At 39.3% G+C, this 27,346-nt stretch overlaps 1 protein-coding gene across 1 annotated transcript in view; it reads right to left on the bottom strand.

Annotated features, from left to right (window-relative positions):
* Positions 1-10,413: 10,413 nt before the first annotated feature.
* The window catches only part of LOC109397226 (male determiner protein Nix), a 160,456-nt gene continuing 143,523 nt past the window's right edge, over positions 10,414-27,346 (bottom strand). Inside the window, exon 3 of the mRNA XM_062851411.1 lies at positions 10,414-10,626. Within this exon, the coding sequence (XP_062707395.1) occupies positions 10,443-10,626 (184 nt within the window). The 3' untranslated portion in view covers positions 10,414-10,442. The remainder of the gene's footprint in view (positions 10,627-27,346) is intronic.

Raw genomic sequence — 27,346 nt, 5'->3', positions numbered from 1 at the left:
GAGATGATTCCCTGTTAATATATAAACATCATAAATCATTTTCTAATGGTGTATACGAGAAAGACACCGCCCTCGATAGGTGGATTAATCTATTTTCCGGCAGTTGCCAACATCCGAGAAAAAAAAACAGAAAAAGTGTTGCCATTCAGTCGGCAGCTCAGTCTTCGCTTCTCTATTGCGAATTTTGTATAGTTTTTCTTTCGTTGCGCAATTTGCGCGCCGGTCAGTTACGCGCAGCTCCACTCCAGTTGCGCGCAGCCAATCAGGAGCAAGGAAGTAGACGACGTCGTTGCGCGCCAAAGCTACTCGCAGCACGTTTCTATTGTCTGCGACCAAAACAAACATCGACGCTCGCCCACCGGCTGATTGTTGTTGTTGATAACTTGCGTAGAAAGGTAAGTTAACTCATTATAGTCCCTTTCGAGATTGTTTTAATGAAATGGAAATAAAACAATATTTACTGGAATTGTTACTGATACGATTGGTTGTGCCATTATTTGTTGCGTTCAGTCTTGTACTGACCGAACGCGGTTGATACCGGTTGGGTATGTTTTAAGTAATGCAAATATGGATACTGCCCATGATAAGAGATTCACCCTTGCGTACAACTGACTGACAGATCGGTAAAAGTGTGAAACTAAAATTTTTCTTGCTAAGCGCAATACCTATTTTCTCTGAAGTCCACGTAAACAAGCTCGCTGAACTGTCCGTGCACGGCTTCGTGACGTCATCTTGCAGTATTCTTTAAGACGTCAAATGCAGTATCCTAAGAGGTCAAATGGAAAGATGCGTGTTTGTAAACAGTAAACTTGTGCATTGTACTATGCTACTTAAATTTAACAGAGGCGAGATGGACCGTTATCGGTCTTAGCCGTGTCTGACAACAGACCCCACAAAGAAAAGAAAATTAACAGCTTGCCAAATAGTAGCGTACATTGGTATCTGTAGTACCGACGAACGTTTGCAATGTTGTAAAAAAATAAACAAAATCTTTCCTGTAGATCCCGCATGAGCAACTGTGTGAACTTCAGTGAAAAATAATCTGAAAACTTGAATCGATAAAAGATTTGAAGTGCCTGAAGCGACTAGACACAATAAGCCATTTTACGAGACGTTTCAGAACAGCTGATCGCAGCAGCGGCGTCAACTGACAGAATTCCACGCACGTTTGTTTTGCTGGAATATCGTGTAATTTTTGAAAAGGTACTTGTTCGATAAATTTGAGATACGAGAAATTTGAGCCAAAATAGGCTCAAAAGCTGTCGTAGAAGCAATATAAAACTCGATAATTAATCAGGTATTTTTTTCGTTGCGATTGACTCGTTAACTTGCGAAAAAAAAATAAATGAAAAATTCTAATTATGGTTTTAGCCAATTTCAAAAACTACGCTTAACTTGCGTGCAGTCATTAACCATCATCAACCGGATGATGATTGAAAACGTAAACATCAGAGCGCGTACTTCTGTCGTTTGACTAGTCTCATAAAATAGACTATGGTAAGTTTTGAATGATTCTTCCATTTTGGTTTCTGTGTTGTATCTCATCATATACAAATTATTTTTCAGCACTCGTCAACTTGATCCCACATGACTGTGTGCGACTGCGAGGTGTTCCGGGAGGAGCGACGAACTCGACCTGTTGCGGGTGGAAATTGTGTGTCGTTTGCGAAGAAAAATCCGCTCCCACCGGGTCCAGGATACGACGTGTCGCAAGTCAGGGAATTTTAGAAGACATCACTGCCCATCCGATCGGAAAAAATATGACCCAAGATGCTCCTCCGTCAATGCAGGGTGCGCTGCTCAGCATGATGCTTGGAGATAAATCGATCGCTTGCGAATAAAAATCCGCTCCCACCGGGCCCAGAATGGGACGTGTCGCAAGTCAGGAACTTTTAACAGACATCACTGTCCATCCGATCGAAAAAAAATATGACCCAAGATGCTCCACCATCAATGCAGGGTGCGCTGCTCAGCATGATGCTTGGAGATAAATCGTGGGATCGTTGATAAATATTTGATGAATAAAAAAACTTCAGTGAATGCATAAACGCTTTTTTAATTTTTAAACGATTTAAATATAGATGACACATATCAAATCTTTAAATACCATGAAAGACCATACATCAATAATAAACCATACAGTGCTCATTTGTTTTGCAGTGAATTGCCTGAAAAAGTGGATAATATATTGACCATATCCTTTATTGTGTTGCGAAAAACTTGTTTGGGAAAATGAACGATTTTCATGTAACCTATCTTAACCGTCTATACCGTTCGTCAAACTGGTAAATCTGTACATGGAATGGTAAGCTGTCTATTGCTAATGGTTATCTACAGTATGAGAAACAATGCATTTACAGTATGCGATTATGCGGATTTTTTGTTTAAGAAAAATATTACTCGTAAACTACGCCTAAATCAAATGTTTGACCTGAAACAGATGCTGACTTCAAAAACATGGCCGAATCGCAGCCGGTTGGGTAAACTAACATTCCTACCCTTTCCTAGCGATTGTAAGGACGTGGCCAGGTATAAAATGTGATGCTTGTTTCTTATGGAGAATGGATAGTGTCCGACCCCTCGTAAGTAGATCTGAGAGCGGTGTCCGACCCCTCGCGAGTTACGTAAGAGATGTGCAACACCCTAGTTGTCAGATGTTGGCGCGATCGACACTGTTGTTGTTGTGTTTGAGAGGAAAAGCAGAGCAAATCATTGCGTGTAACCGGAAATAAAGTCATTATTATAGTTTTATTAGAAATCAAGTTTCTTCTTCTGCGAATGTGAAATTCCCGTAGATTTATGGCGGTTGTGTGTCCCACTGTGAAAGAAGATTCTAACAGGTTATGTGCCCAGCGTAAAGAAGAAGAACAAGTTTGGTATTTTTGAGTCGATTGTGTTTTTTGAACTAATGTAAAAGACAAGCGAAAATGGCGGAAGCCAAAGTTGTTGTGGAGTGACTGAATGACACTAACTGGGCCAGCTGGAAGTTCCGTGTAGAACTATTGTTAGTAAAAGATGGATTGTGGATGACGGTGAATAATCCCAAGCCGGCCGATGCTGATGCTTCATGGATTGCTAGGGATGCTTCTGCTCGTGCTGTTATTGGGCTGGCGCTCGATGATAGCCAGTTGGCTCATGTGTTTGGAGCAACAACAGCAAACGAAATGTGGGTCCAGTTGCAAGGGTATCATGAGCGTGGATCCCTGTGCAACAAAATACACGTTCTGAGGAAGTTGTGCTCGTTGCGGTTGGCGGAAGGAGGTGATATGTCGAAGCACTTGACGGCGATGACAGAATTAGGGCATAAGTTGCTTGGCACGGGTGAGAAGCTGGCGGAGTAGTTTATCGTGGCAATGTTGTTGTCGAGTTTGCCAGAATCTTACAATCCGCTGATAACGACGTTGGAAGGCCGATCTGAGAATGAATTGAAGCTGGATTATGTAAAAGGCAAACTGCTGGATGAATGGCGTCGACGGTGTGAGAGGAATGAAAATTGCGATGATCGGAACAACGAAGCGCTCTACGCGGGAATGCAGCGACAGGAAGGAAAGCGAGAATGTTATTACTGTCACGAGGATGGACATTTCAAGCGATATTGCCCGAAATTGGCTGCCCGACAAGCTGCTGAAGATAGGTGGAGAACGGAAAATGAAGAGGATGAATCCAGCTGCAGACGAGGTGATAGGCGTGGTCCGAGAGAAAACGGTTCACGCAACGTGTGTTTCACTTCGACGAAGGAAGAAATTAACGAACTGGACGGCTGGCTGATTGATAGCGGTAGTACGATGCATATGACTGGAGATATTCAACGATTGCGGAACACCAAGCAAGAGTGGTGTTTTCTTGGCTAACGGAAAAAGGATGTTTGCGAGGGCTACCGGAAGCTGCGAGTTTTCGGGATATGGAGCAAACGGCGAGAGAGTTGGCGTGAGCGTAAGGAATGTAGCATATGTACCTGAGATGACGGCAAATGTGATATCCGTAAGTAAGATGGTCGAAGAAGGGTTTACCGTTACGTTTGGTTTGGAGGACTGTATAATATGCCAGGATGACAGAGTAGTACTAGTTGGTGAAAAACGAGGAGCACTGTTTTATCTAAGAGAACCAGTAGAATAGGATTTTGGGGCAGGAGGAATTGCGTTAGATTCAGGAGGAGTAAGGCAGAGATTCAGGACGAGCAAGGAAGTTCAGGTAGCGAGGTGTTGACACTAAGGAGGAGTGATGGAGAATGGATAGTGTCCGACCCCTCGCAGGTAGATCTGAGAGCGGTGTCCGACCCCTCGCGAGTTACGTAAGAGATGTGCAACACCCTAGTTGTCAGATGTTGGCGCGATCGACACTGTTGTTGTTGTGTTTGAAAGGAAAAGCAGAGCAAATCATTGCGTGTAACCGGAAATAAAGTCATTGTTATAGTTTTATTAGAAATCAAGTGTGTCTTCTTCTGCGAATGTGAAATTCCCGTAGATTTATTTCGGTTGTGTGTCCCACTGTGAAAGAAGATTCCAACAGTTTCGACAAACTCTAACACGTGAAAAAAGGCGTTAATCCCAAACGTACTAGATTTTTCAAAGCATATGAAGCTGAGCATTGTATAGCCACCCACGATGTGTACAATCGCCTATGCTATGCTATTGCGCATTTCCCACCCCACTGGACCCCTTTCGCAGTTAGTATAAGTGCGGGATCGTGAATAAAACTGCGATTTTGCATCGAATCGTGTCGGTGTTTTCTGCGCACTTATGCATTACAAATTGCTGAATAAGTGCGCAGAAAACACCGAAACAATTCGATGCAAAATCGCAGTTTTATTCACGATCCCGCACTTATACTAACTGCGAAAGGGGTCCAGTTGGGTGGGAACTGCGGAATATGCCTCTCAAGAAAATCACAGTCATGCGACTTTATGCCTTGCGGGCGTACGACCACGGTCGCCACCGGACGCGACAATATTTAAAAATATAAAAATAAAATACGAATGATTCTAGTTCCAACACAATCGCTGTGAAAATTATTGACAGCTAAATCAACAACCTTACAATCAATACGATTGTAAACTATATCTGGAGCTCGATTTGAAAAGGTCGTATGTGCTTTTGTCGATTAAAAATTCGATCAGTTGGATTCGCTTATTATAGCAAAAACCGTTGAAATTGAACAAAATTGATACATACAGCAGAATCATCACAAAACAGGCTTTCCGTTCCATCATTAAAAGTCTCCAAAATACCTTCCAAATTGCTACAATAACTTAAATAAACTGATCGAATTTTATATCGAAAAATGTACATACGACCTATTCAAATCGAGCTTCAGATATGATCAAACTATAAAATATGGAAGTAAGAAACGTCAAAATCGAATCACCCATTGTAGTTTTATCTTCTTCTTCTTTATGGCTCTACGTCTCCACTGAGACTTGGCCTGCCTCTCTCCAACTTAGTGTTCTTTGAGCACTTCCACAGTTATTGATTGGAGGGCTTTCTTTGCCAGCCATTGCATGAATTAGTATATTGTGTGGCAAGCACGATGATATACTATGCCCAGGGAGTCGAGAAATTTTTCCTGATTGGGACGGGAATCGAACCCGCCGTCTCCGGATTGGCGATCCGTAGCCTTAACCACTAGGCTAACTGGAGACCCCCTGTAGTTTTATAGCCTGCGTAAAAAGCTGGTATCCTACAACCTGAATGAGGAATTAAGAAGCGCCGCACAGTGGGATCATTCTGAAAAAAGACGATCAAAACCTCTAAGAGCCGTTAGATGACATTTTAGCATATAGGTGTCTTTGGAAGATGTGTTCAGAAATGGCGTCTCTGTTTTTATGCATATTCACTGTATGGTAAAACTGTAGGGTGAACCCGAGCAAAAAAATATTTTTTCAAAAAAAATTTTTAGAGGGTAGATGTCTTCAGCAAAGTTGTAGAACAAGTAATTTCAAGTAACTTTGCTGAAGACACCATATAGTTTGGTGTTCATTTTTTGGGAAAAAATATGAAAGTTTAAAAAACAACCTTAAAATCAGTTTTTTGAACTTTTCCATGATTATATCGTAAAATTTCAACGTGGTATGTTCTACAAGTTTGTAGATATTACTGGAATACACTATCTTGCCGAAGACACCAACTCTGTAAAATTGTAAATTGCTCCAGTAAACCAGTTTTTATGAAAATTTTTCACTATTTTCACTATTGAATATTTTTTGAATAGGCACTTTTTGGCAGCCGTGCTATCAAAATTTCAATGCTTTATCATGTCCAGAATAGACCAAAAGTTACTTAATAATCGGGTCTGATTTCTGATGCTATTTTAATAGTCATTTTTCAAAGAAAATATTCACAAATTTCATACAAATTAATTAATACAAACTGAAAACTCACGAAAACTTTTCGACATTAATATTTGTTAATCCAAATAGTATTCTTGTTGAAATAGTCTACATTTCTAACACTGTGGTTGACTTTACATTGAATATACGACAAAAAATATCGCTTTTAAATTTTTAGATGAGTTTTTAATACCAATTAAAGACTGTGTTTTTTATCTATTTTTTTTTATTGTAATTCCCAATGCATTTGTTTATGTTAAAATACATACATTAATCAATCAACTAAAACAATGATAACATTTTTTTTTCATTTGCTTTGTTAACATTATAACTTCGGTTAAAATACTAAAAAGGCGCAAATATAACGAATGCCTCTACAAGTTTTGTGTTGAAAATAAAAAAATAAAATAAAACGAGTGAAACATTGTTACATCACATTGAAATAGCCAGTATCTGTTAGAGATATTCTAGGTAAATCTTACGTCATGATGAAAATTCTTCACATATATTTTATTGAAATTGGTTATGCTGTTTGATACTCTTAAAAATTTATTTTTTCCAGTTTTCAAGAAATGCGTCCGTTACGTCGATTCCTGTCCATGATTTTCAAAATTCCTTCGTCGTAGACATATTACCTTGACAAATCCGCATCAAGATCACGGCTCGATTATGGATACTCTTCCGGAGGAGCCTTTAGTTTTAAGTTTATATTATAACGATTTTTTGAAAAGATAAAAACGTTTTGTGCCTTTTTGAGATAGATTTCGTAGATGAGAAAATCACTCAAAAAGCCTTTTCCCTCTTTCAAAATTTGTAGTTCAAAATAAATGACACTAACAGTTGAAATAGTCTACATTTATTTAACTTGTTTTTTTTTTCAGAATTACTACTTGGATGAGCTAAAAATAATATCGAAAGGTTGTCTAAGATTTGTGAATATTTTCTTTGAAAATTACTAGTAAAATAGCTTCAGATATCAAAGTGCCTTATCAGACCCGATTGTTAAGTCAATTTTGGACTATTCTGGACATAATGAACCATAGAAATTTTGACAGCACGGCTGCCAAAAAGTGCCTACTCAAAAAATATTTAATAGTGAGTTTTTAACTCATCTAAACATTTGATAAGCGATATTTTTTGTCGGGTATTCAAGGTAAAGTCAACCACAGTGTTAGAAATGTTGACTATTTCAACAAGAATACTATTTTGATTAACAAATATTAATGCCGAAAAGTTTTCGTGAGTTTTCAGTTTGTATTAATTAATTTGTATGAAATTTGTGAATATTTTCTTTGAAAAATTACTATTAAAATAGCATCAGAAATCAAAGTGCCTTATCAGACCCGATTGTTAAGTCACTTTTGGTCTATTCTGGACATGATAAAGCATTGAAATTTTGATAGCACTGCTGCCAAAAAGTGCCTATTCAAAAAATATTCAATAGTGAAAATAGTGAAAAATTTTCAAAAAAAAATTGGTTTACTGGAGCAATTTTCAATTTTACAGAGTTGGTGTCTTCGGCAAGATAGTGTATTCCAGTAGTACCTACAAACTTGTAGAACATATCACGTTGAAATTTTACGATATAATCATGGAAAAGTTCAAAAAACTGATTTTAAGGTTGTTTGTTAAATTTTCTTATTTTCTCCCTAAAAATGAAGTCCAAGCTATATGGTGTCTTCAGCAAAGTTACTTGAAATTACTTGTTCTACAACTTTGCTGAAGACATCTACCCTCTAAAAAAATATTTTAAAAATATATTTTTTGCTCGGGTTCACCCTACAGTTTTACCATACAGTAAATATGCATAAAAATAGAGAAGATTTTTCTGAACATATCTTCCAAAGACACCTATATGCTAAAATGTCATCTAACGGCTCTTAGAGGTTTCGATCGTCTTTTTTTAGAATGATCCCACTGTGCGCCGGTCAAAGAAGAGCAAATTTTGATTCGTCTGGAATAAAACGCTTCACTTTTTAAGCGCTGCTCTGCCGGTGGAAGCATAATTGTCCCATGTGCATTTTTGGCAATATTGAGATTTTGCAGCCCATGACCATGTATCATGGGGTACTATCATATGGGGAAATAAAAATTGGTAGTTTGTTCCGAAAATTGTTGAAAAAATGCAAGGCCGATTTGTAACATTCTTAAAAGTGGACGCATAAGCGTCACGTTCCATTGGAAATCCTATGGAACTATAAAATCGCTCTAAAACAAAAATTAGTGCTCAAATTCAAAATTGGTTGATGTTAGAACACGATTCAGCACTTATACTTCATATTTGAGACCATTTACTTTTTTCGAACTTTGGACGCGATTTTCTCGATTGTCTGTTTTTGCACATGGGACATTTATGCGTCCACCGGCAGTGCTGCGCACCTCCGAGATTAATAGAAATTTCTCGATCGATTCATTGAAAGCAGATCGGTTTATTGATTGGTACAGAAAAGCAATCAAAATATGAAGAAGTCTCAAAACGAGGTTTTTGGCGTAATATTCTGCCTCTCGTAAGCAGACTTCATTGTCAACGAAGCTAGTGTAGCGTACAAATTCAGATGAAACTTATTTATTTTCGAATAGTATTACAAAATTGATTTTAATTATATAAACGGTGCTAAAATACCTAAATAATAACCGACTATTTTTCTATACAAATAGTGATTTTTCCATAAACGAATTATACCTCAAGCAGTCCTCAACACCAAACCAATAATTCGTTGAGATATTTTATCAATACCTACAAAATACAAAACCAAGTTATTTTCAATACCTAGGTAACAGATAATACCTTATCTTAGTATGATATTTACCTGACTATAGTATGCTGCAGTTATGTGTCAGTTATTCGTTCCTGCTCGGGAATCCCCATCTGCTCCAAAGTCTGCTATACAAAGTCGATTTTGCAGGCTTACACCCGTGTTTAAAACAAAATCGAAGCATCATAAGAATTCTTCTAGAATAAACATTGCTAAACAAAATTGAGTAAGTTCGGAAGATCGGATAGAAATGAACCGGATAGAAACCACCGGACCCAACAATTCGAAACTGTCGCTTCGGTTGCCTCCTTCTCAGGTAAGCATTCTTTCGCTCCCTTCGAAAGGCGAGCATCTCTTTATCAACTTCCACCGGATCCGACAGAGCGTATCTGTCGCTACGGCAGCCCCCTTTTGAGGCGAGCTTTTCCTTTTTGCTTGCACCGGCCAGATTTTCATCCCTGCCCCTGTGGAGCATCTTATTCCTCTTTTGTCTGACCCGTCTCTTTTCTGACAACCTGACACGGTGGATCGCATCCACCGCTAAGGCAAGTTCCCTTCGTGAGGTGAACTTTTTACTTTGGACAGCCTGACCCGGTGGATCGTATCCACCACTAAGGCCAATTCCCTTCATGAGGCGAACTTTTTACTTTTTACAACTACCGGACCCGACAGTTCGAAACTGCTGCTACGGTTGTAGCATACGACAGATCGTATCTATCGCTACGGCAGCTCCCTTCTGAGGTGAGCTTTTCCTTTTCGCCTGCACCGGTCAGATTTTCATCCGCCGGTGAGGCATCGTTTCCCTCTTTCGACTGACGGTCAGATACTATCCGCTGGGATCAGACAGTATATATATTCACCACTTTACCACGCTATTTCATATTCCGAGTCAAATTTCAATCAGCTTCGATTTTCTACGCTGGGTTCTTGTTTCTCGTCGCCAATGTGGTGTTTCTCTTTTGACAGTTCTATTACAAATGATCTTTCTAAACATACCGCCTACTCAGCGGTCACCACAGTATGACTACTGACAATGTCGTGCGCGAAATGTACCGTGAAGAAGTGAAATGGAACGATGTCGACCGAGCAGTAACGCGAATTGCTGAATAGCGGAATGGCGTGAAGACCAGAGGATCTCGGATCGCGATCGGAGTTGACTCACCGTCGGGGACAAGACCGTGACGTAGTTCTGTTTTTTTTTCATCGGAGTGATAGTGAACTGGAAGTCAACCTCCAACCGGCATCGCTGGGTCGACCTCGGCACCTGGATGGTCGAGATTGAATTCTCGGTTTCGGGAGAACTTCTTTCGCTGGGGATTTTTTCCATCAGAGTAGGCTAGGTCCACCGCCGGGAGAGTAGGCTAGATCGATAACGTCATGGAAAGCACGGTCGCTGGGGCGCCAGTGAACCGGAGACCAGTCTCCAACCGGAAAAAACAGAATCTAGCTCGACACCGACTCGGGAAGATCGGTTCGGAAGAGCTTCCATCGCCAGGGAAGTTTTTGGCGGAGTAGGATTGATCTACCACTGGGGATTTTCCAAAGCTGTAACATAAAAGAAGAAAATGGTTTATCAGATATAATGTTTTAAAAATGTGTTAAAATGTTTATTAAGTTTTACTAGAAGCTCTAACACGTTTAGCTGATCTACTCAAAATTTCAAACTCCTGAAGAATTCTAAACATTATGAGTTGAGATTCGACTGCCTAATGAAAAATAATTAGAATTAACTGATCCATGTGATTTTCAATTATTTGGCTGTTTTGTGAGCTGCTAAAGCAAGTGCCGGCAGTAGTGCAAATCAATATTACGATTGGTTCTAATAATGATTAGGATGGTTCAAATTAGTCGTAGCATTCATGTAGGGTAAGTGTACCAGTTATGGCTATAGTGATTCTCTATTTGGCCATAGTGAATATTTGGAAAGTTTTTAAGTTTTAAACTACAATGAGTGTTTTATTAGCAAGATTAGCAAGTACGATATTTTGACTGTGATAATTAGCCAATCCGAAGGGCAATGACCCTTGTTTGGCAATCACCAAGTACCCAATGTGAGCTTGAAAATTGATTGTATATTTATCTGAAACTGACTAAATTGGGATGTCCTTAGAAGGTTATTGGTAATACGTTTTGCCACATAATTGTATTTCGGAAATGAACTGAGTTATACCGTACCGAGGCCATTGAAGCAGGGATGGGTTTTGCTGCTACCTGGTGAAGAATATTGAAAGTACTTTTAATAACCTACAACTTCGTTTTAACAAAGTTCGAAAAGTCAAATATTATTTGGCCATTGTTTGATACGGTTTCGTGAATCATTCACACTGTGTATTGGTTTTGACGGAGCTAAGATTCTCATCTCTAAATCTTCTGTGAAAGATGTAAGTTATAGCCGCATACATTTAATACGTGAACGTAAGAAAAAACCTGAAGAGTAAGTTCCTGGTTGAGTGCCAAGAACCAGTGAGAAAGTCAAATTCTGGTGGCGCTTAAAGAAATCTAGCGACTTTAGGATTGCTGACATAGTAGAAGAGTTAGTTTGTCCACGCTGCATCATAGATCCCACCACTCCTCGAATCGAGCCGCTTGTCTGGTAGAGGTAGCTTCAGTAAACTGTTGGACAGGCGAATGAAAATTACTTTTGGACTCTTTGTAGTATGCAGTCTGTCCATGCTTGCTTTCTACAGAGGTTCGGAGTAGAGGCAGTGTTGTGGAGCTGATATCTTCTGGTGGCTGTCCAGAAAACTGATATGGGGTGCGGGTATTGGTCTTAGAGACCGGGGACTGGGCCAAGTATTTAATGATCGTCATAGCTTCCAATAGTGATTTTAACCTTAGGGGTGGTGGGGGCAAAGTGGACAGGTGGGGTAAAATGGACAGGGTACAGTTTCATGGCTTTTTTTCTTTTTTCAAATATTTCAACGATTGAAGCTTATGCCTAAGCATGAATCATTATACTTTTGCTGATCTTGAACATTAAAATCAAATAAACCTCTTCAAGATGACAAAAACTTCAAAAATAACGTAAAAAATCGGAAATGATGTAACTGCTTATAATTGCTAAGGTTTTCTCGTAAGTTATTTTCAAATTATTACAAGTTTTACAGCCTAAACCAATAAAGTCCTCGTAGAAGAATATATTTGACCGAAAAAAAAATTATGTTTTGTAAAAAAACATGTTTTGGAAATAATTTTAACAAAATCAGACCGTGGGGGTAAAATGGACAATCGGTTCAAATTCTACCAAAATTTCATATTTTGTTTTGCAAACTTCAGAATCATCAGCCGTTATACCTATCGTGAGATAACTGGAGTAAAAAGTTGTAAAAAAATATTGTATATCAACAAAACATAATTTTCACCCAAAACAGTGCTTGTTTTTTACACTATTTTTACAATAATTATTTAATTGTGTTTCTAAGTTTGTATTAAAAGTTTGAAAACAACAAAATAAAGATATCGTATGAAATTTGATAGTTTGTATTTAAAAACATAGAAACAATATGTTGTTATATAACTTTTAACGACTTGTTCATTTTACCCCATCGATTGTCCATTTTACCCCCACCAATTTTTTTCACGCTATTTTGATGCACGATTTGGTGAATAAAATAATCAAAGAAAACAATATTTTTTAAATGCAACCCCTTACAAGATTTCTAGAGTATATCATTACCTTCCATGTTACTCGGAAAAGCAGATTGATTTTGCCGCATTTCCGCGGGAAACGACCAAAATGCTTAGGTTGTCCACTTTACCCCCACCACCCCTACGCGTCGCGACAACGAGTTATTTTAACCATAATCGCGATCGAGCTCATGAAGAATGGTAACGATAGGATTCGGCGCTACGGTGCAGATGTTTTGTGGCTGATTGGTGGCCTTCAATTCGTAAAAGCTTTTATAAACGAGCGGTATTCTCTAACTTCATCAAACACCCTTAGGTAGCACGATTTTGCTTTCAGCTCAGTCAAGTCTAATCCATGAAGATGGCCAATGCTAGGATAGGACTGTTTGCATTGATTTTAGTGAACATCATTTACGAATCGTAGAAGGCAAAACTTGTTTTGTTTAAGCACCTAATGTGACCAGATTGGATTTGAGGAATTGTATTACGAAAACTCCCCCAACGTCAATAGAGAAAAAATATTCGTAGATATTTTTTTCCTCCTAGGAACCTGAAATGGTTACTTTTACGTTGGGCGCCAGTGAAACTTTTTTTGAGCCCGGGAGTCGATCGCGCCGGCCCAGAAGGAGCCGTGCCTAAGCCCCAAGCTGCTGGTCCAGCCAACGGCAGCTTCCGGGGTGGGCTCACAAGGCCTCTTTTGACTCACGGTTCCCAGGGCGTTTCGGATGGGGAAGTTTTCGGTGGGGTTTGACTTAAAAAGTGATTCGAATTACTTACAGATTTATTAACTTCTGAAAAAGACGTCGCGCAGTGGCTGGTGGAGTGACGGAACACGGATCTCGTCCATCGTGTCGCCGGCCGGTTTATGTTTACCGGAGTGCGCCATTCTTCTGCGCCGCCGGTGATGCGGATGTCCAGCTGATGCTAATAGGGCCGTCGTTACGGTCCCCGAAGGCGGCCAGGTGAACACCAAAGGTGGTGGGGGTGATGATGGCTTGATTTGAGTCTGAATCTCGTCCTAGGTTTCCCCGAAGGCGCGTTGGTGAAATCTTCGTGTGCCGGGCGGGACAGGCTTGAGGTGCCAGGCGGAGGTGATCGGACGATCGACCGGGGACCGGGGTCGATCCGGCGGTTTGGCGAGGTGATCAACGGTTGGCCGAGGAGCAGCGCGGCCGGCATTCTTCCCCACGAGGCTGCAATACTTGCCCAAATCGGAAGGTCAAACTGGGTAACTCCGATATACAAAAGCTGGCACTTCTTCCTCCAAGCACGAGTCGCGATTAACTGATCCCGAACACCTCTTGTCGCCACCTTGCGGACCCATCGCCAGATGTTCTCTCCAGCTTTCTCTCAACGCTCTGTCTTTCCGCCTCCATCGCCGCATGCTTCAGGCGGCTGCTGGAAACTCACCACCTCTTAATTGCGCGTTGGCGTAACGCGTCGCGCATTGAGTCGATACACACGACGCCCACTCTTCGAATCAACCGTTGGAGTAACTATACAATCGTTTCCCTACATTCCCCTACCATAAGCACTAAGTTACCGTTCGGTAACAAATTTTTTGTCATCTCATTAATAAATTGATTCCCCATATTTGATTATTTATGCTTGACCGACATCTGGTACTTAAACCAATGTAATCGTAAGGACAGTTAAAATGTATGATTTTTTCTAACTACTGCTTTTGGTGGGGAATTAAAGGCATAATAAGTATTAATCTAATATGTTTCAAACATGCCCAAAACTGATTAAATGAGGCATCTTAAATATATACATATCGGTGCTTTAAGACGCTTTCAAGACAAAATTGATTACCGTCGATGGGGGTGACAATGGGTCTGGGGGTGAGATTTGGTCAAATCGGAGAGATGTTTTTACACGTCAAGATGCAGAATAAAATGTTTGGCAATAATCATTTTTTGTTAAATTTGTGGCTAAACTTATACGATGAAACTACTAGTAAATCACTCTGAAAAAAAATCTCCTTCGTGATGTTCCACACAAGTACCTAACCATATATTTTGTTATATGTGGTTAACTGTAGGTATTACCTGGTTGATGCAATGAAAAGAGCGGGCTGCGTCATTGCATTTTTTTATTAAAAAATATTGTTTTCGACTTACTCGGTGTTTTCGGCTATTCAGTCTTATGGTTTCAAACGGTAGTTTGTTAACTGCCCGACGTTTCGGCTGTTTTTGGCAGCCTTCTTCTAGGGGAAACTGAAAAGGGGTCTTTTATTCAATTTTATGCTCGACATCTGATTAAAATTGTACATACTTAGATCTATCGTTTATGTTTGTGAACATATATCGTGTGTTGGCTTGTCGTACATTTTTAGCGTGATTCTGTGGGAGATAGAGTGGTGTGTTGGGAACGTCTGTTGGGTGTAGAATTATGTTGGCTTACAGTTGTGGGTGGTTTCAGTTTGCTACTAATTTTCTACGTTTTCACCACTGATCACGGACACTGTTTAACTGCCCGTTCAAAATGGTGATCTTTTGCTATGGCGCTTTTTTAGACCATTACAGGTCAACTTGCATCTGGCCGTTTGCTCAACTATTGGTCGTTCCATCCCATGAGCATGAAAATCAACGTCGCGGAAAACCTAATATTGAGAGTCAACCGCCTCACCAACAACCAAACACTTCAACAACAGAAGCAGATAATCTTCAAAATACTCCGAATGAACGATTATCCGGCAAAGCTCACCAACAGGCTGACCAATAAGCTGACAGACTCCCAACCGCATCAAAACGAAATCGCCACGGCCGAAAATCCGCCAGAAAACAGCCAAGCCGTGAACACAAACAACAACAATGATCATGGGGCGCCCACCGAAAACGTCCTGTACCGCTCGCTACCGTATGTTCCTGTCCTCTCATCCCAAATCAGCAGAATCCTGAAAAGTTAAATTCCGAACGTTGAAATTGCATCCAAAGCAATAAACACCACGGCGAAGATTATCGGCAACAACAAAGATCCAGTGGAACCGCCGCTTCAGTCAAACGTCGTATATCGAATACCCTGCAACGACTGTCCAATGCACAATGGTCCGAATTCACGTTTTAGCAGGAAAAAAATCCGTATCTCTGTTTTCGTTAGTTTTAGGCATTTGGTGTCTTCAGAGAAGTTGTTTGAATTTGTTTGCTGCATCTTTTCCAAAAAAAATTGATTAGGGTGGTCCTCGTCTTAGCTCAAATCTGAAATAGAACATTTTTATTTTAAGTCATACGCGATCGAGTTCTTCAGCAGAGTTGTAGGCAATGGTATTTCGAACAACTTTGCCGAATACGCCGTTTATCTAACTCTTAATTTGAACATAGTAGGTCAATTTTAAGTTTTGGCTTAGGGTGAGCCACCCAAAAACGGGTTTTTCGCAATAACTTTTTTATTTGATTTTTTTCGAAGATGTGAGCTTCGGAGCAATTGAAGAGCAAGTAATGCCGCATATTTATTCTGAACATTGCATGTTGCTAGGTCTTGTCATTCAAATGTTATGGGCAATTTTGACTTAAAAACAACGATGTCTTCAAATGCTTGTATCTCATAAAGCTGGTAAAATAAAAAAAGTTCTTTAAGCGGCATTTGGAAGGTCACATATAAAGCCAAATTTGGAGCAAATATTACAAGAACGTTATTTTTTAAATTGGAATAAATCGACTCCAAAAATCTCCTTAAAAATCGAAAAACGTCATATAACTCATACAATTTTAAAGATAGAGTCAAACTGTCTTCGAAAAAAATGTGGGTTTTTACCATACCTAAAAGTTTCCCATACACGACATTTTTGTAAGACGTGAAACAAAAGCTTGAAATTAATAATTTGTTTTTTAAGAATATAATCGTTCTGATTGCCTAGAAAAACAAAGCATGTACCCCTAAGAATCAAATTATCAATTTCAAGCTTTTGTTTCACGTTTTTCAAAAAACTCGTGGATGGAAAACTTGTAGGCATAGTAAAAACTTACATTTTTTCCGAAGACAGTTTGACTGTATCTTTGAAATTTTATGAGTTAGAGGTAGTTTTTTCAATTTTTAAGGGGATTTTTGGAGTCGATTTATTCCAATTTAAAAAATAACGTTCTTGTAATTTTTGCTCCAAATTTGGCTTTATATGTGACCTTCCAAATGCCGCTTATAGAACTTATTTAATTTTACCAGCTCCTAGAGATATAAACATTTTAAGACATCGTTGTTTTCAAGTCAAAATTGCCCATAACATTTGAATGACAAGACCTAGCAACATGCAATGTTCAGAACAAATATGCGTCATTACTTGCTCTTCAAATGCTCCGAAGCTCACATCTTCAAAAAAAATCAAATGAAAAAGTTATTGCGAAAAAACCGTTTCTGGGTGGCTCACCCTAAGTCAAAACTTAAAATTGACCTACTCTGTTCAAATCAAGAGCTAGATAAACGGCGTATTCGGCAAAGTTGCTCGAAATACCATTGCCTACAACTTTGCTGAAGAAATCGATCGCGTATGACTTAAAATTAAAAAGTTCTATTCCAGATTTGAGTTAAGACGCGGAACACCCTAATCAAAAATTTTTGGAAAAGATGCAGCAAACAAATTCAAACAACTTCTCTGAAAACACCAAATGCCTAAAATTAACGAAAACGGAGATACGGATTTTTTTTCCTGCTAAAACGTGGATTCGGACCATTGTGCAATGGTATACATCGTTATGACTAGGAACTACCTACGCCAACGAATGTACGGGCATCAAACGGATATCAACAAATACAACACCATGATAGCAAACGGCATCAACGATACACTGCAGCAGATGGATACAGTAGGTGGCACACAGCTCTAATAGAACACATAATCAAACACAAACACACATGTTTGACACAAATAGGGTTGTAATCATTGACAAAACACACAAAACTAGCAATCTCCCCATACTGGAAATGTGCCATATAAGCAATACGACCAATACAGTGAACCGGAGAACCAAAGTAGAAGGTCTCAGTATCATTTATGCAGGGATACTCCACACATACAAAACACGTCTAAAAACCAACTCGGCTAGAAATGACAACACAAACACTAATGTAACACAACAAGTTGACCTGTAATGGTCTACTTAAAAAAGCGCTATAGCGAAAGCTCACTATTTTGAACGGGCAGTTAAACAGTGTCCGTAATCAGTGGTAAAAACGTAGAAAATTAGTAGCAAACTAAAACCACCCACAACTGTAAGCCAACATAATTATACACCCAACAGACGTTCCCAACACACCACTCTATCTCCCACAGATTCACGCTAAAAATGTACGACAAGCCAACACACGATATATGTTCACAAACGTAAACAATAGATCTAAGTATGTACAATTTTGATCAGATGTCGAGCATAAAATTGAATAAAAGACCCCTTTTCAGTTTCCCCTAGAAGAAGGCTGCCAAGAACAGATAGTTACAGAATCTACCAGTCGAAAACCACTGTAAAATTATTTTCGACCTTATGTCTAAATATTAAGAATGGGGGTGAGATTGGGTAGCGAGGTTTTGTTATCCTCCAAGTTCCATCCTCCACGAATATTGTGCTATTTTTTAGTACGATTAGTTATCTTCCCAAGCCATCCTCCAGGAATATACTCAGATTGCATATATTCAGGAGTACCTATAAGCAGAAAACAGTGAATTACTTTTTAGTACGATTAGTTATCCTCCAAGCAATGTATCAGGTAGGTATACATTTAGGGGTATTACGTGGATTTTAACGATCCGGCAGATCAATCAATGCATTTTTTTTTTTTGCAATACCGCAATTTCAATGCAGATTACTTTGTGATAAAAACAGACATACTACATACAAAATTCAAACAATAAGCCTGTTTCCTGCAAGCAAAAACTCATACAACGGATCTGTAACTCTAAGCTTCCAACATAAAAAATCAACATTCTGTATTTAATTTTTTTTTCGTAATTTCGGGTCATATGGCTCCTTCGCAAAACAAATTCAGAACATGACCATCATACAGGATTCGTCCTTAGAGTCCTGCTGGTGAGTCCTGATGTCGGAAACTTATGCCACGGATCTGTAACTCTGAGCTTCCGGGATCAAAACTCGTTATTTTCTATAGAAATCATATTTGTCAATAGTTCGGCTCATATGGCTCCTTCACAAAACAAATTCAGGACATGACCATCATACAGGGTTCGTCCTTAGAATCCTGCTGGTGAGTTCTGATGTCGGAAACTTATGCCACGGATCTGTAACTCTGAGCTTCCGGGATCAAAACTCGTTATTTTCTATAGAAAACATATTTGTCAATAGTTCGGCTCATATGGCTCCTTCCCAAAACAAATTCAGGACATGACCATCATACAGGATTCGTCCTTAGAGTCCTGCTGGTGAGTCCTGATGTTGGAAACTTATGCCACGGATCTGTAACTCTGAGCTTCCGGGATCAAAACTCGTTATTTTTTATAGAAATCATATTTGTCGTAATTTCGGCTCATATGGCTCCTTCCCAAAACAATTTCGGGACATGCTCATCATACAGGATTCGTCCTTAGAGTCCTGCTGGTGAGTCCTGATGTCGGAAACTTATGCCACGGATCTGTAACTCTGAGCTTCCCGGATCATATGGCTTCTTCTTAAAACAAATTCAGGACATGATCATCATACAGAATTCGTCCTTAGAGTCCTGCTGGTGAGTCCTGATGTCGGAAACTTATGCCACGGATCTGTAACTCTGAGCTTCCAGGATCAAAAATTGACATTTTCTATAGAAATCGTATTTGTCGTACATTCGGCTCATATGGCTTCTTCTCAAAACAAATTCAGGACATGACCATCATACAGTTCGTCCTTAGAGTCCTGCTGGTGAATCCTGATGTCGGAAACTTATGCCACGGATCTGTAACTCTGAGCTTCCGGGATCAAAAATTGAAATTTTCTATAGAAATCGTATTTGTCGTACATTCGGCTCATATAGCTTCTTCTCAAAACAAATTCAGGACATGACCATCATACAGGATTCGTCCTTAGAGTCCTGCTGGTGAGTCCTGATGTCGGAAACTTATGCCACGGATCTGTAACTCTGAGCTTCCAGGATCAAAAACACTAGTTTACAGCATTTTTGAACTCGGTAAGCTGATGATCATTTTTGGTGTAGAATCATGCCCTGAGTTCGAAAACGCGAAAGAAAAAAAAATTACAGTAGAGCGGAATTTTTTTCGACTTTCCATACAAGGTTGATAATTTGAAATCGATTTTTGTTCCATTTTTAAGCAAAGTCGCTCGCTTCAAACATCTCATTCTTCGTAATCAATGCTCCGATTGAGCTGAAATTTTTACTGTAACTCGCCTACATATGATATGTCAAATAAACGTCGAGAAAGAATTTTTAAGTTGTTTTTTTCTTATTGTAAAAAATACATTTCTTCAAAGAATTTTGAGAATTCTGTTAAAATCGTCCCTAAATCTCGCTAAAATCTTGAATTTCATCAATCTGACGCAAAACCTGTATTCAGATGACCGAATGGTATTGTATTCAGCTTTTAATTTATGTTAAAAGATTTAAAATTGGTTGAACAAAACGCAATATATTTGAATTTTAGTAAATTACATATTTTGAAAAGTTGCAAAACTCGATATTGAGCTCAAACTCAAAAACTGTTCAACTTAAATTTTTTTGAGGTTCGGTTTCGAAATCAGCACTAAATTGTGCTTCAAAAATTTTGGTCTTTGACAGAAGTTCACGGCTTTCGTTTTATTTGGTAAACTTGTGAAATCGACATTTTCTATAGAAATCATATTTGTCAATAGTTCGGCTCATATGGCTCCTTCCCAAAACAAATTCAGGACATGACCATCATACAGGATTCGTCCTTAGAGTCCTGCTGGTGAGTACTGATGGCGGAAACTTATGCCACGGATCTGTAACTCTGAGCATCCGGGATCAAAAATCGACATTTTCTATAGATATCATATGTGTCAATAGTTCGGCTCATATGGCTCCTTCCCAAAACAAATTCAGGACATGATCATCATACAGGATTCGTCCTTAGAGTCCTGCTGGTGAGTCCTGATGTCGGAAACTTATGCCACGGATCTGTAACTCTGAGCTTCCAGGATCAAAAATCGACATTTTCTATAGAAATCATATTTGTCGTAATTTCGGCTCATATGGCTCCTTCCCAAAACAAATTCGGGACATGGCCATCATACAGGATTCGTCCTTAGAGTCCTGCTGGTGATTCCTGATGTCGGAAACTTATGCCACGGATCTGTAACTCTGAGCTTCCGGGATCAAAAATTGACATTTTCTATAGAAATCGTATTTGTCGTACATTCGGCTCATATGGCTTCTTCTTAAAACAAATTCAGGACATGACCATCATACAGGATTCGTCCTTAGAGTCCTGCTGGTGAGTCCTGATGTCGGAAGCTTATGCCACGGATCTGTAACTCTGAGCTTCCGGGATCAAAAATTGACATTTTCTATAGAAATCGTATTTGTCGTACATTCGGCTCATATGGCTTCTTCTTAAAACAAATTCAGGACATGACCATCATACAGGATTCGTCCTTAGAGTCTTGCTGGTGAGTCAGGCCGGAAACTTATGCCACGGATCTGTAACTCTGAGCATCCGGGATCAAAAATCGACTTTTTCTATCCACTTATCCGCGAGCGATCATGGCGGCGGCGAGCACAAATAACCGATTCGAGTTTTGACGTTTCTTGGGTATCGCAATCGGTTGGCGCCAAAAAACGGTGGAGGAAGGGGTGAGGAGGAGAATGAAACTGTTTTGACTTTCCCCCAAGAAACGTCAAAAACCGAACCGGTTGGATATGCCCGCCTCCGCCATTACCGCTCGCGGATAAGTGGATAGAAATCATATTTGTCAATAGTAACCCGTGACGTGGGTAGATCACCTTGGAATGGTGCGTTACGGCGTAAGATCTACCATATTATACTAAATTTTAATCTTGCTATTTTCCAGTCTGGTTAAGTTAAATGCAAGATCAAGATTTGGTGTACTTTTTTACTGTTTTTTTTTTGTTTATAAATTGTTTTTTATTCTATTTTTGTAATTTGTTTTTCACTGCTTATATATCGTTTGTTTCAGAGGGATGCAGGTAAATTTGTCCTATGTGTAAATAACAATATACAAAAAATATAACAGTTGTGAACGTATCACCATTTAATACTATTTTCTATTTCAGATTTACAAGCAGCAATCAAAACGGCGAAGCATCTCCTTTTTAGAAAGATTAAGATTACCGTACGATTCAGTGGCAGGTAGACCACGGTGCCCGCGTTGATTTCTTCGAGCCGAGTTTCGTAATTTCGCGTGTTCTGTTTCATCGAGTACAATTTCGTAATTTCACGGGTGTTGATGTGTGTTTTTTTGTTTCTTATTTTCGCGAACCTCGTTTTACGCGAACTATTTTTGATATAAAAAAAAATGAAATGGCTGGAAGCCATCCGGTAGTTAAAATACAGTGATCGGGGCGAGAGTATGGTATCCGGGCCGTACGACGCCAGCTAGCAGTAGATGCGATTTTACATTATTCCCTGACATATCGCGTATGTGAGGACGTTTTCAATTTTTCGCGAGTGCATCGTTCATAGCAAACCAAGAATCGGTCTGGTGATTGTAGCAATTTGTTTACCAAAACAATGCCCCTAGCAAATCATCCCTTCCCGTATCCAAACTCCTAGTGATTACTCGTAGTAACGCAGAGAATTCCTCGGTTATTGGCCTAAGCGAGAATCACGTCATCACTTCCTTCCCTATCCTCAATTGACCTGCATTCGGACGCGGCCGGCGCTGGTATTGCTTTTTAAAAAAAGTATTGGGATGCCATCATTTACACAATGATGAGAAGGCTAGTCCCAAGCATTATCTGTTGGTTTTTTGTGTAAATGCAGTTTTCCTTGCAATAACAGAGGAGCAACCGCGGGCGGTCAATCATGCTCATGCTCATGCTCAGAAATCATATTTGTCAATAGTTCGGCTCATATGGCTCCTTCCCAAAACAAAATCAGGACATGACCATCATACAGGATTCGTCCTTAGAGTCCTGCTGATGAGTCCTGATGTCAGAAACTTATGCCACGGATCTGTAACTCTGAGCATCCGGGATCAAAAATCGACATTTTCTATAGAAATCATTTTTGTCGTTAATTTAAGTCGTATGGCTCCTTCCCAAAACAAATTCAGGACATGACCATCATACAGGATTTGTCCTTAGAATCCTGCTGGTGAGTCAGGCCAGAAACTTATGCCACAGATCTGTAACTCTGAGCATCCGGGATCAAAAATCGACATTTTCTATAGAAAACATATTTGTCGTTGGCATCTTCAATATTTAGATTTTTGAAGTAATAGGGTGACGATGGGTATTATCGGCAGGTTTGTTCTCTTCGTCATGGAGAGTTTTTGTGGGCCGAATTGCCTGGAATTTGGGTACCGTAATCCGGGGTAACATTGATCAGAATTTTCGATCTTTCTTGAATAATTCTCTTGGTAAAGCGTACGTTACATGTTTTATATTTTAAAAACAAGTACTGGCCCTCTGAGTATGTGTTAACCTACTCGAAATAGTATTGTAAAACTATAAAACGTGTTTAAATAGGCTATTTAATTTAATTTTTGATTTTATTGATTTGGGGTAACATTGATCATGTCAGTGATTAATGTTCGTTTGTGTTGAAAATACCCTTACATACTAGCAATTTACATACTAGCAATTTGTTTACCAAAACAATGCCCCTAACAAATCATCCCTTCCCGTATCCAAACTCCTAATGATTACTCGTAGTAACGCAGAGAATTCCTCGGTTATTGGCCTAAGCGAGAATCACGTCATCACTTCCTTCCCTATCCTCAATTGACCTGCATTCGGACGTGGCCGGCGCTGGTATTGCTTTTTAAAAAAGTATTGGGATGCCATCATTTACACAATGATGAGAAGGCTAGTCCCAAGCATTATCTATTGGTTCTTTGTGTAAATGCAGTTTTTTTTGCAATAACAGAGGAGCAACCGCGGGCGGTCAATCATGCTCATGCTCATGCTCAGAAATCATATTTGTCAATAGTTCGGCTCATATGGCTCCTTCCCAAAACAAAATCAGGACATGACCATCATACAGGATTCGTCCTTAGAGTCCTGCTGGTGAGTCCTGATGTCAGAAACTTATGCCACGGATCTGTAACTCTGAGCATCCGGGATCAAAAATCGACATTTTCTATAGAAATCATTTTTGTCGTTAATTTAAGTCGTATGGCTCCTTCCCAAAACAAATTCAGGACATGACCATCATACAGGATTTGTCCTTAGAATCCTGCTGGTGAGTCAGGCCAGAAACTTATGCCACAGATCTGTAACTCTGAGCATCCGGGATCAAAAATCGACATTTTCTATAGAAAACATATTTGTCGTTGGCATCTTCAATATTTAGATTTTTGAAGTAATAGGGTGACGATGGGTATTATCGGCAGGTTTGTTCTCTTCGTCATGGAGAGTTTTTGTGGGCCGAATTGCCTGGAATTTGGGTACCGTAACCCGGGGTAACATTGATCAGAATTTTCGATCTTTCTTGAATAATTCTCTTGGTAAAGCGTACGTTACATGTTTTATATTTTAAAAACAAGTACTGGCCCTCTGAGTATGTGTTAACCTACTCGAAATAGTATTGTAAAACTTTAAAACGTGTTTAAATAGGCTATTTAATTTAATTTTTGATTTTATTGATTTGGGGTAACATTGATCATGTCAGTGATCAATGTTCGTTTGTGTTGAAAATACCCTTACATACTAAATTCGGGGTCGCTGATTTCGAATATGTTGTCCAAATTCTAACAAGTAATGAACTTTTTGAGTTTTTTTAGGATTAAAATCCTCCAAACCGCGAATAACGCCTAAAGGTAGGCAATGGCTTAAGGAATTGATAGCTTACTTTTATTAAATCGTTTATTTTATTGAAAAATAGCATTTCTATAAAAGTTTCGTGTATTAAATCCAACTCTAGGATATCATAATGAAGTAATACAGTGATTTTGAACCTCATATTGTATCTAGTATTCATGCCATGCAAGAATGTTTGACAATGTATCTCATTGCATTACGAAACACTGTTATGGAAAAAGCGGTTTATTTCAATGTTTATGAAATTCAATTTTCATGAATAACATGTCATTTATTAGCTAAGTAATAGCAGATAACGATATACCATTCAATAATAGAAGCTGATTCAATGTAAAATGCTTGTTTGGACACTTCATGAGGTCGGTCAAGTCGATCAATGTTACCCCGCTGATCAATGATACCCCGTTTTACGGTATATAACTCAGCTTAGTTGGGAAGGATTTGAGGCCAACTCTGAGAGCTACAGGGTTCAATTTCTTGTGGAGGATTTCCTGGAGAAATCTCCGGTGAATTTTGTGGAGGAATTTCCAGAGCAATCTCCGGAGAATATCTTGGACGAATCCCCATTCCTGGAAGAGTCCTCAAGGAATTACTTTAGAAATTTATGGAGAATTTCCTTGAGGAATCTCCGGAGAATTTCCTAGAGAAATATCCGGAGGAATTCGTGCAAGAATTTCCGGAGGTATCCTCGGAGGAATTCCTGAAAAAATCTCCGGAGGATTTTCTGGAAGAACCCGTCTTGGAATTCCCGAGGACGATTTATGGGAGGCAGCTACGAAGGCATTCCTGGAGGAACTCCCGAAAGTTCACCACTAACAATTCTCGTAAAAACTTCTTCAGGAAAACCCGATGGAGTTCCTCAAGGAATTCCTAAAGGAACTCCTGGAGGAATTCTCGAAAGTACTCCCAATGGAACTGTTAAAGGAATATTCAATGGAATTCCTGGAGCAATCCTTGAAGGACCTGAAGCAACTTCTTTCAAAAATCGTTAGTAATCCCTTTCTGGATTCTTTTCAAGATTCGCCCTGGAATTCATTCCGAGCTTCAAACAAGAAGTCATTCCGGGGATTCCTTTAAGATTCCTAAGATTTGTCCAGAAAGTACTGCTGGATATTACTCCAGAAATTCATTATAGGAATTTCTTTTTGTGATACTCCCAAAAACTCCTTCTGGGATTTAGCCAGACCTCTCAGCAATTCTTTCAGGGGATTCCTGAAAAAAAAATCTTTCAGGGATTTCTCCAAGAATCCTTTTTGGCGATTCTTGTAGAAATTATATATAGGATTCGTCTAGAAATTTCTTCCGAGAATTTCTCCCGGAATTTCTTCTGTATATTGCTCAAGAAATTTCTTCTCGCGATTTCTTCGGGAATCCCTCTCGGGATTTCTACAGAGTTCCTTCAGATGTTTTCTCCAGGAATTCCAAAGAGGAGTTCTTTCTGAGGCTTTCTGCGGAAATTCTTGCAGATAATTTCTCCAGGAATTATTTATTTGTTTATTTATTTTTAACTTGGCATTTGGAAGAGGGAAAACTCCTTTTGGAGTGTCCATAAATGACGTAGTTTTGGGGGGAGGGGGGAGTCTAAGATTGTGCGACGAGCCATGTATTAGGTATGGCAAAATATGCTTCGAGGGGGAAGAGGGAGTAAAAAACCGGCCTAAAAATGCTACGTAAATTATGGACGTTACCTTTGAGCGATTTCCATTTGAAATACTTCTCAAAAAAGCACAAAACCTCTTCATCTTTTCAAAAACCATTATAGTTATAAAACGAAAAAAAACCATAGCAGCGCCAGAGTCTTGATGCTTCAATTTCTCCAGGAATTACCTATGGATATAACTCCAGAAATTCATTGTGGGAATCCTACAGGATATACCTCTAGGAAATTATGCTAAATATTCCTTTTTCCTTTTTCTTCTGGGAGACATCCGGGAATTCCTTGTTGGGAATTCCTTATGAAAATTCCTCCAGAAACTTCTTCTGAGTTTTTTTTTCAGAATTCCCTTCAGGGATTTATCCAAGAATTTTCTTCAGAAATTCCTTGTTGGAATTCTATCTGGGGATAGCTCTAGAAATTACTTCCAGGATTCATGTAGAAAAGCCTTCATGGCATACCCCTAGAAATTTCTTCCGGAATTCGTTCAAGAACTCCTTCCGTAATTCGTCCAAAAATTCTTCTTGGAAGTCTGTCTGAATATTCTGAATTACTTCTGCGATTCTTCCTGGAATTATTACCCCCAGGAATTTCTCCTAAAGATTTCCAAAGAAACGCTTCCGAAGATTGCTCTGGAAATTCTTTCTAGATTTTTTATTTCTGAGTAATTTCTCCAGGAAATCTTCCTGGGAGTTTCCCCATAAATTCCTTTTGAGATAATCAAGAAAATCCTTCCAGGGATTCCTCTAAGAATTTCAGGATTCCTCTAAAAATTTCTTCAATGAGTCTTTCCAGAAATTCCTTCGCAAAGTTCTTTCTGGTGATATCTCCAGGACTTCCTTCCGAGATTCGTCTGGAAATCGCTTTCAAAAACCGCCCTGAAAATCTTTCCGAGGTTACCACCAGGAAATGTTCCTGAGATTTTCCCATAATTCCCTTCCACGATTTCTTCAGGATTTTTTCCGTGATTCGTCCAAGAATTCCTTCCGAGATTAATCCATAAATTGCATCTCGCTAATCCTTCTGGAATTCCTTCCTAGATTCCTCCGAGAATTCCTTTAGAAGATTCTTCAAGGAATTGCTACA

Source organism: Aedes albopictus, chromosome 1 (assembly GCF_035046485.1).
Source record: "Aedes albopictus strain Foshan chromosome 1, AalbF5, whole genome shotgun sequence".
NCBI classification, from domain to species: domain Eukaryota; kingdom Metazoa; phylum Arthropoda; class Insecta; order Diptera; family Culicidae; genus Aedes; species Aedes albopictus.
Note: the sequence above shows the minus strand (reverse complement) of the source record. Positions and strands in the feature narration are given on the sequence as shown.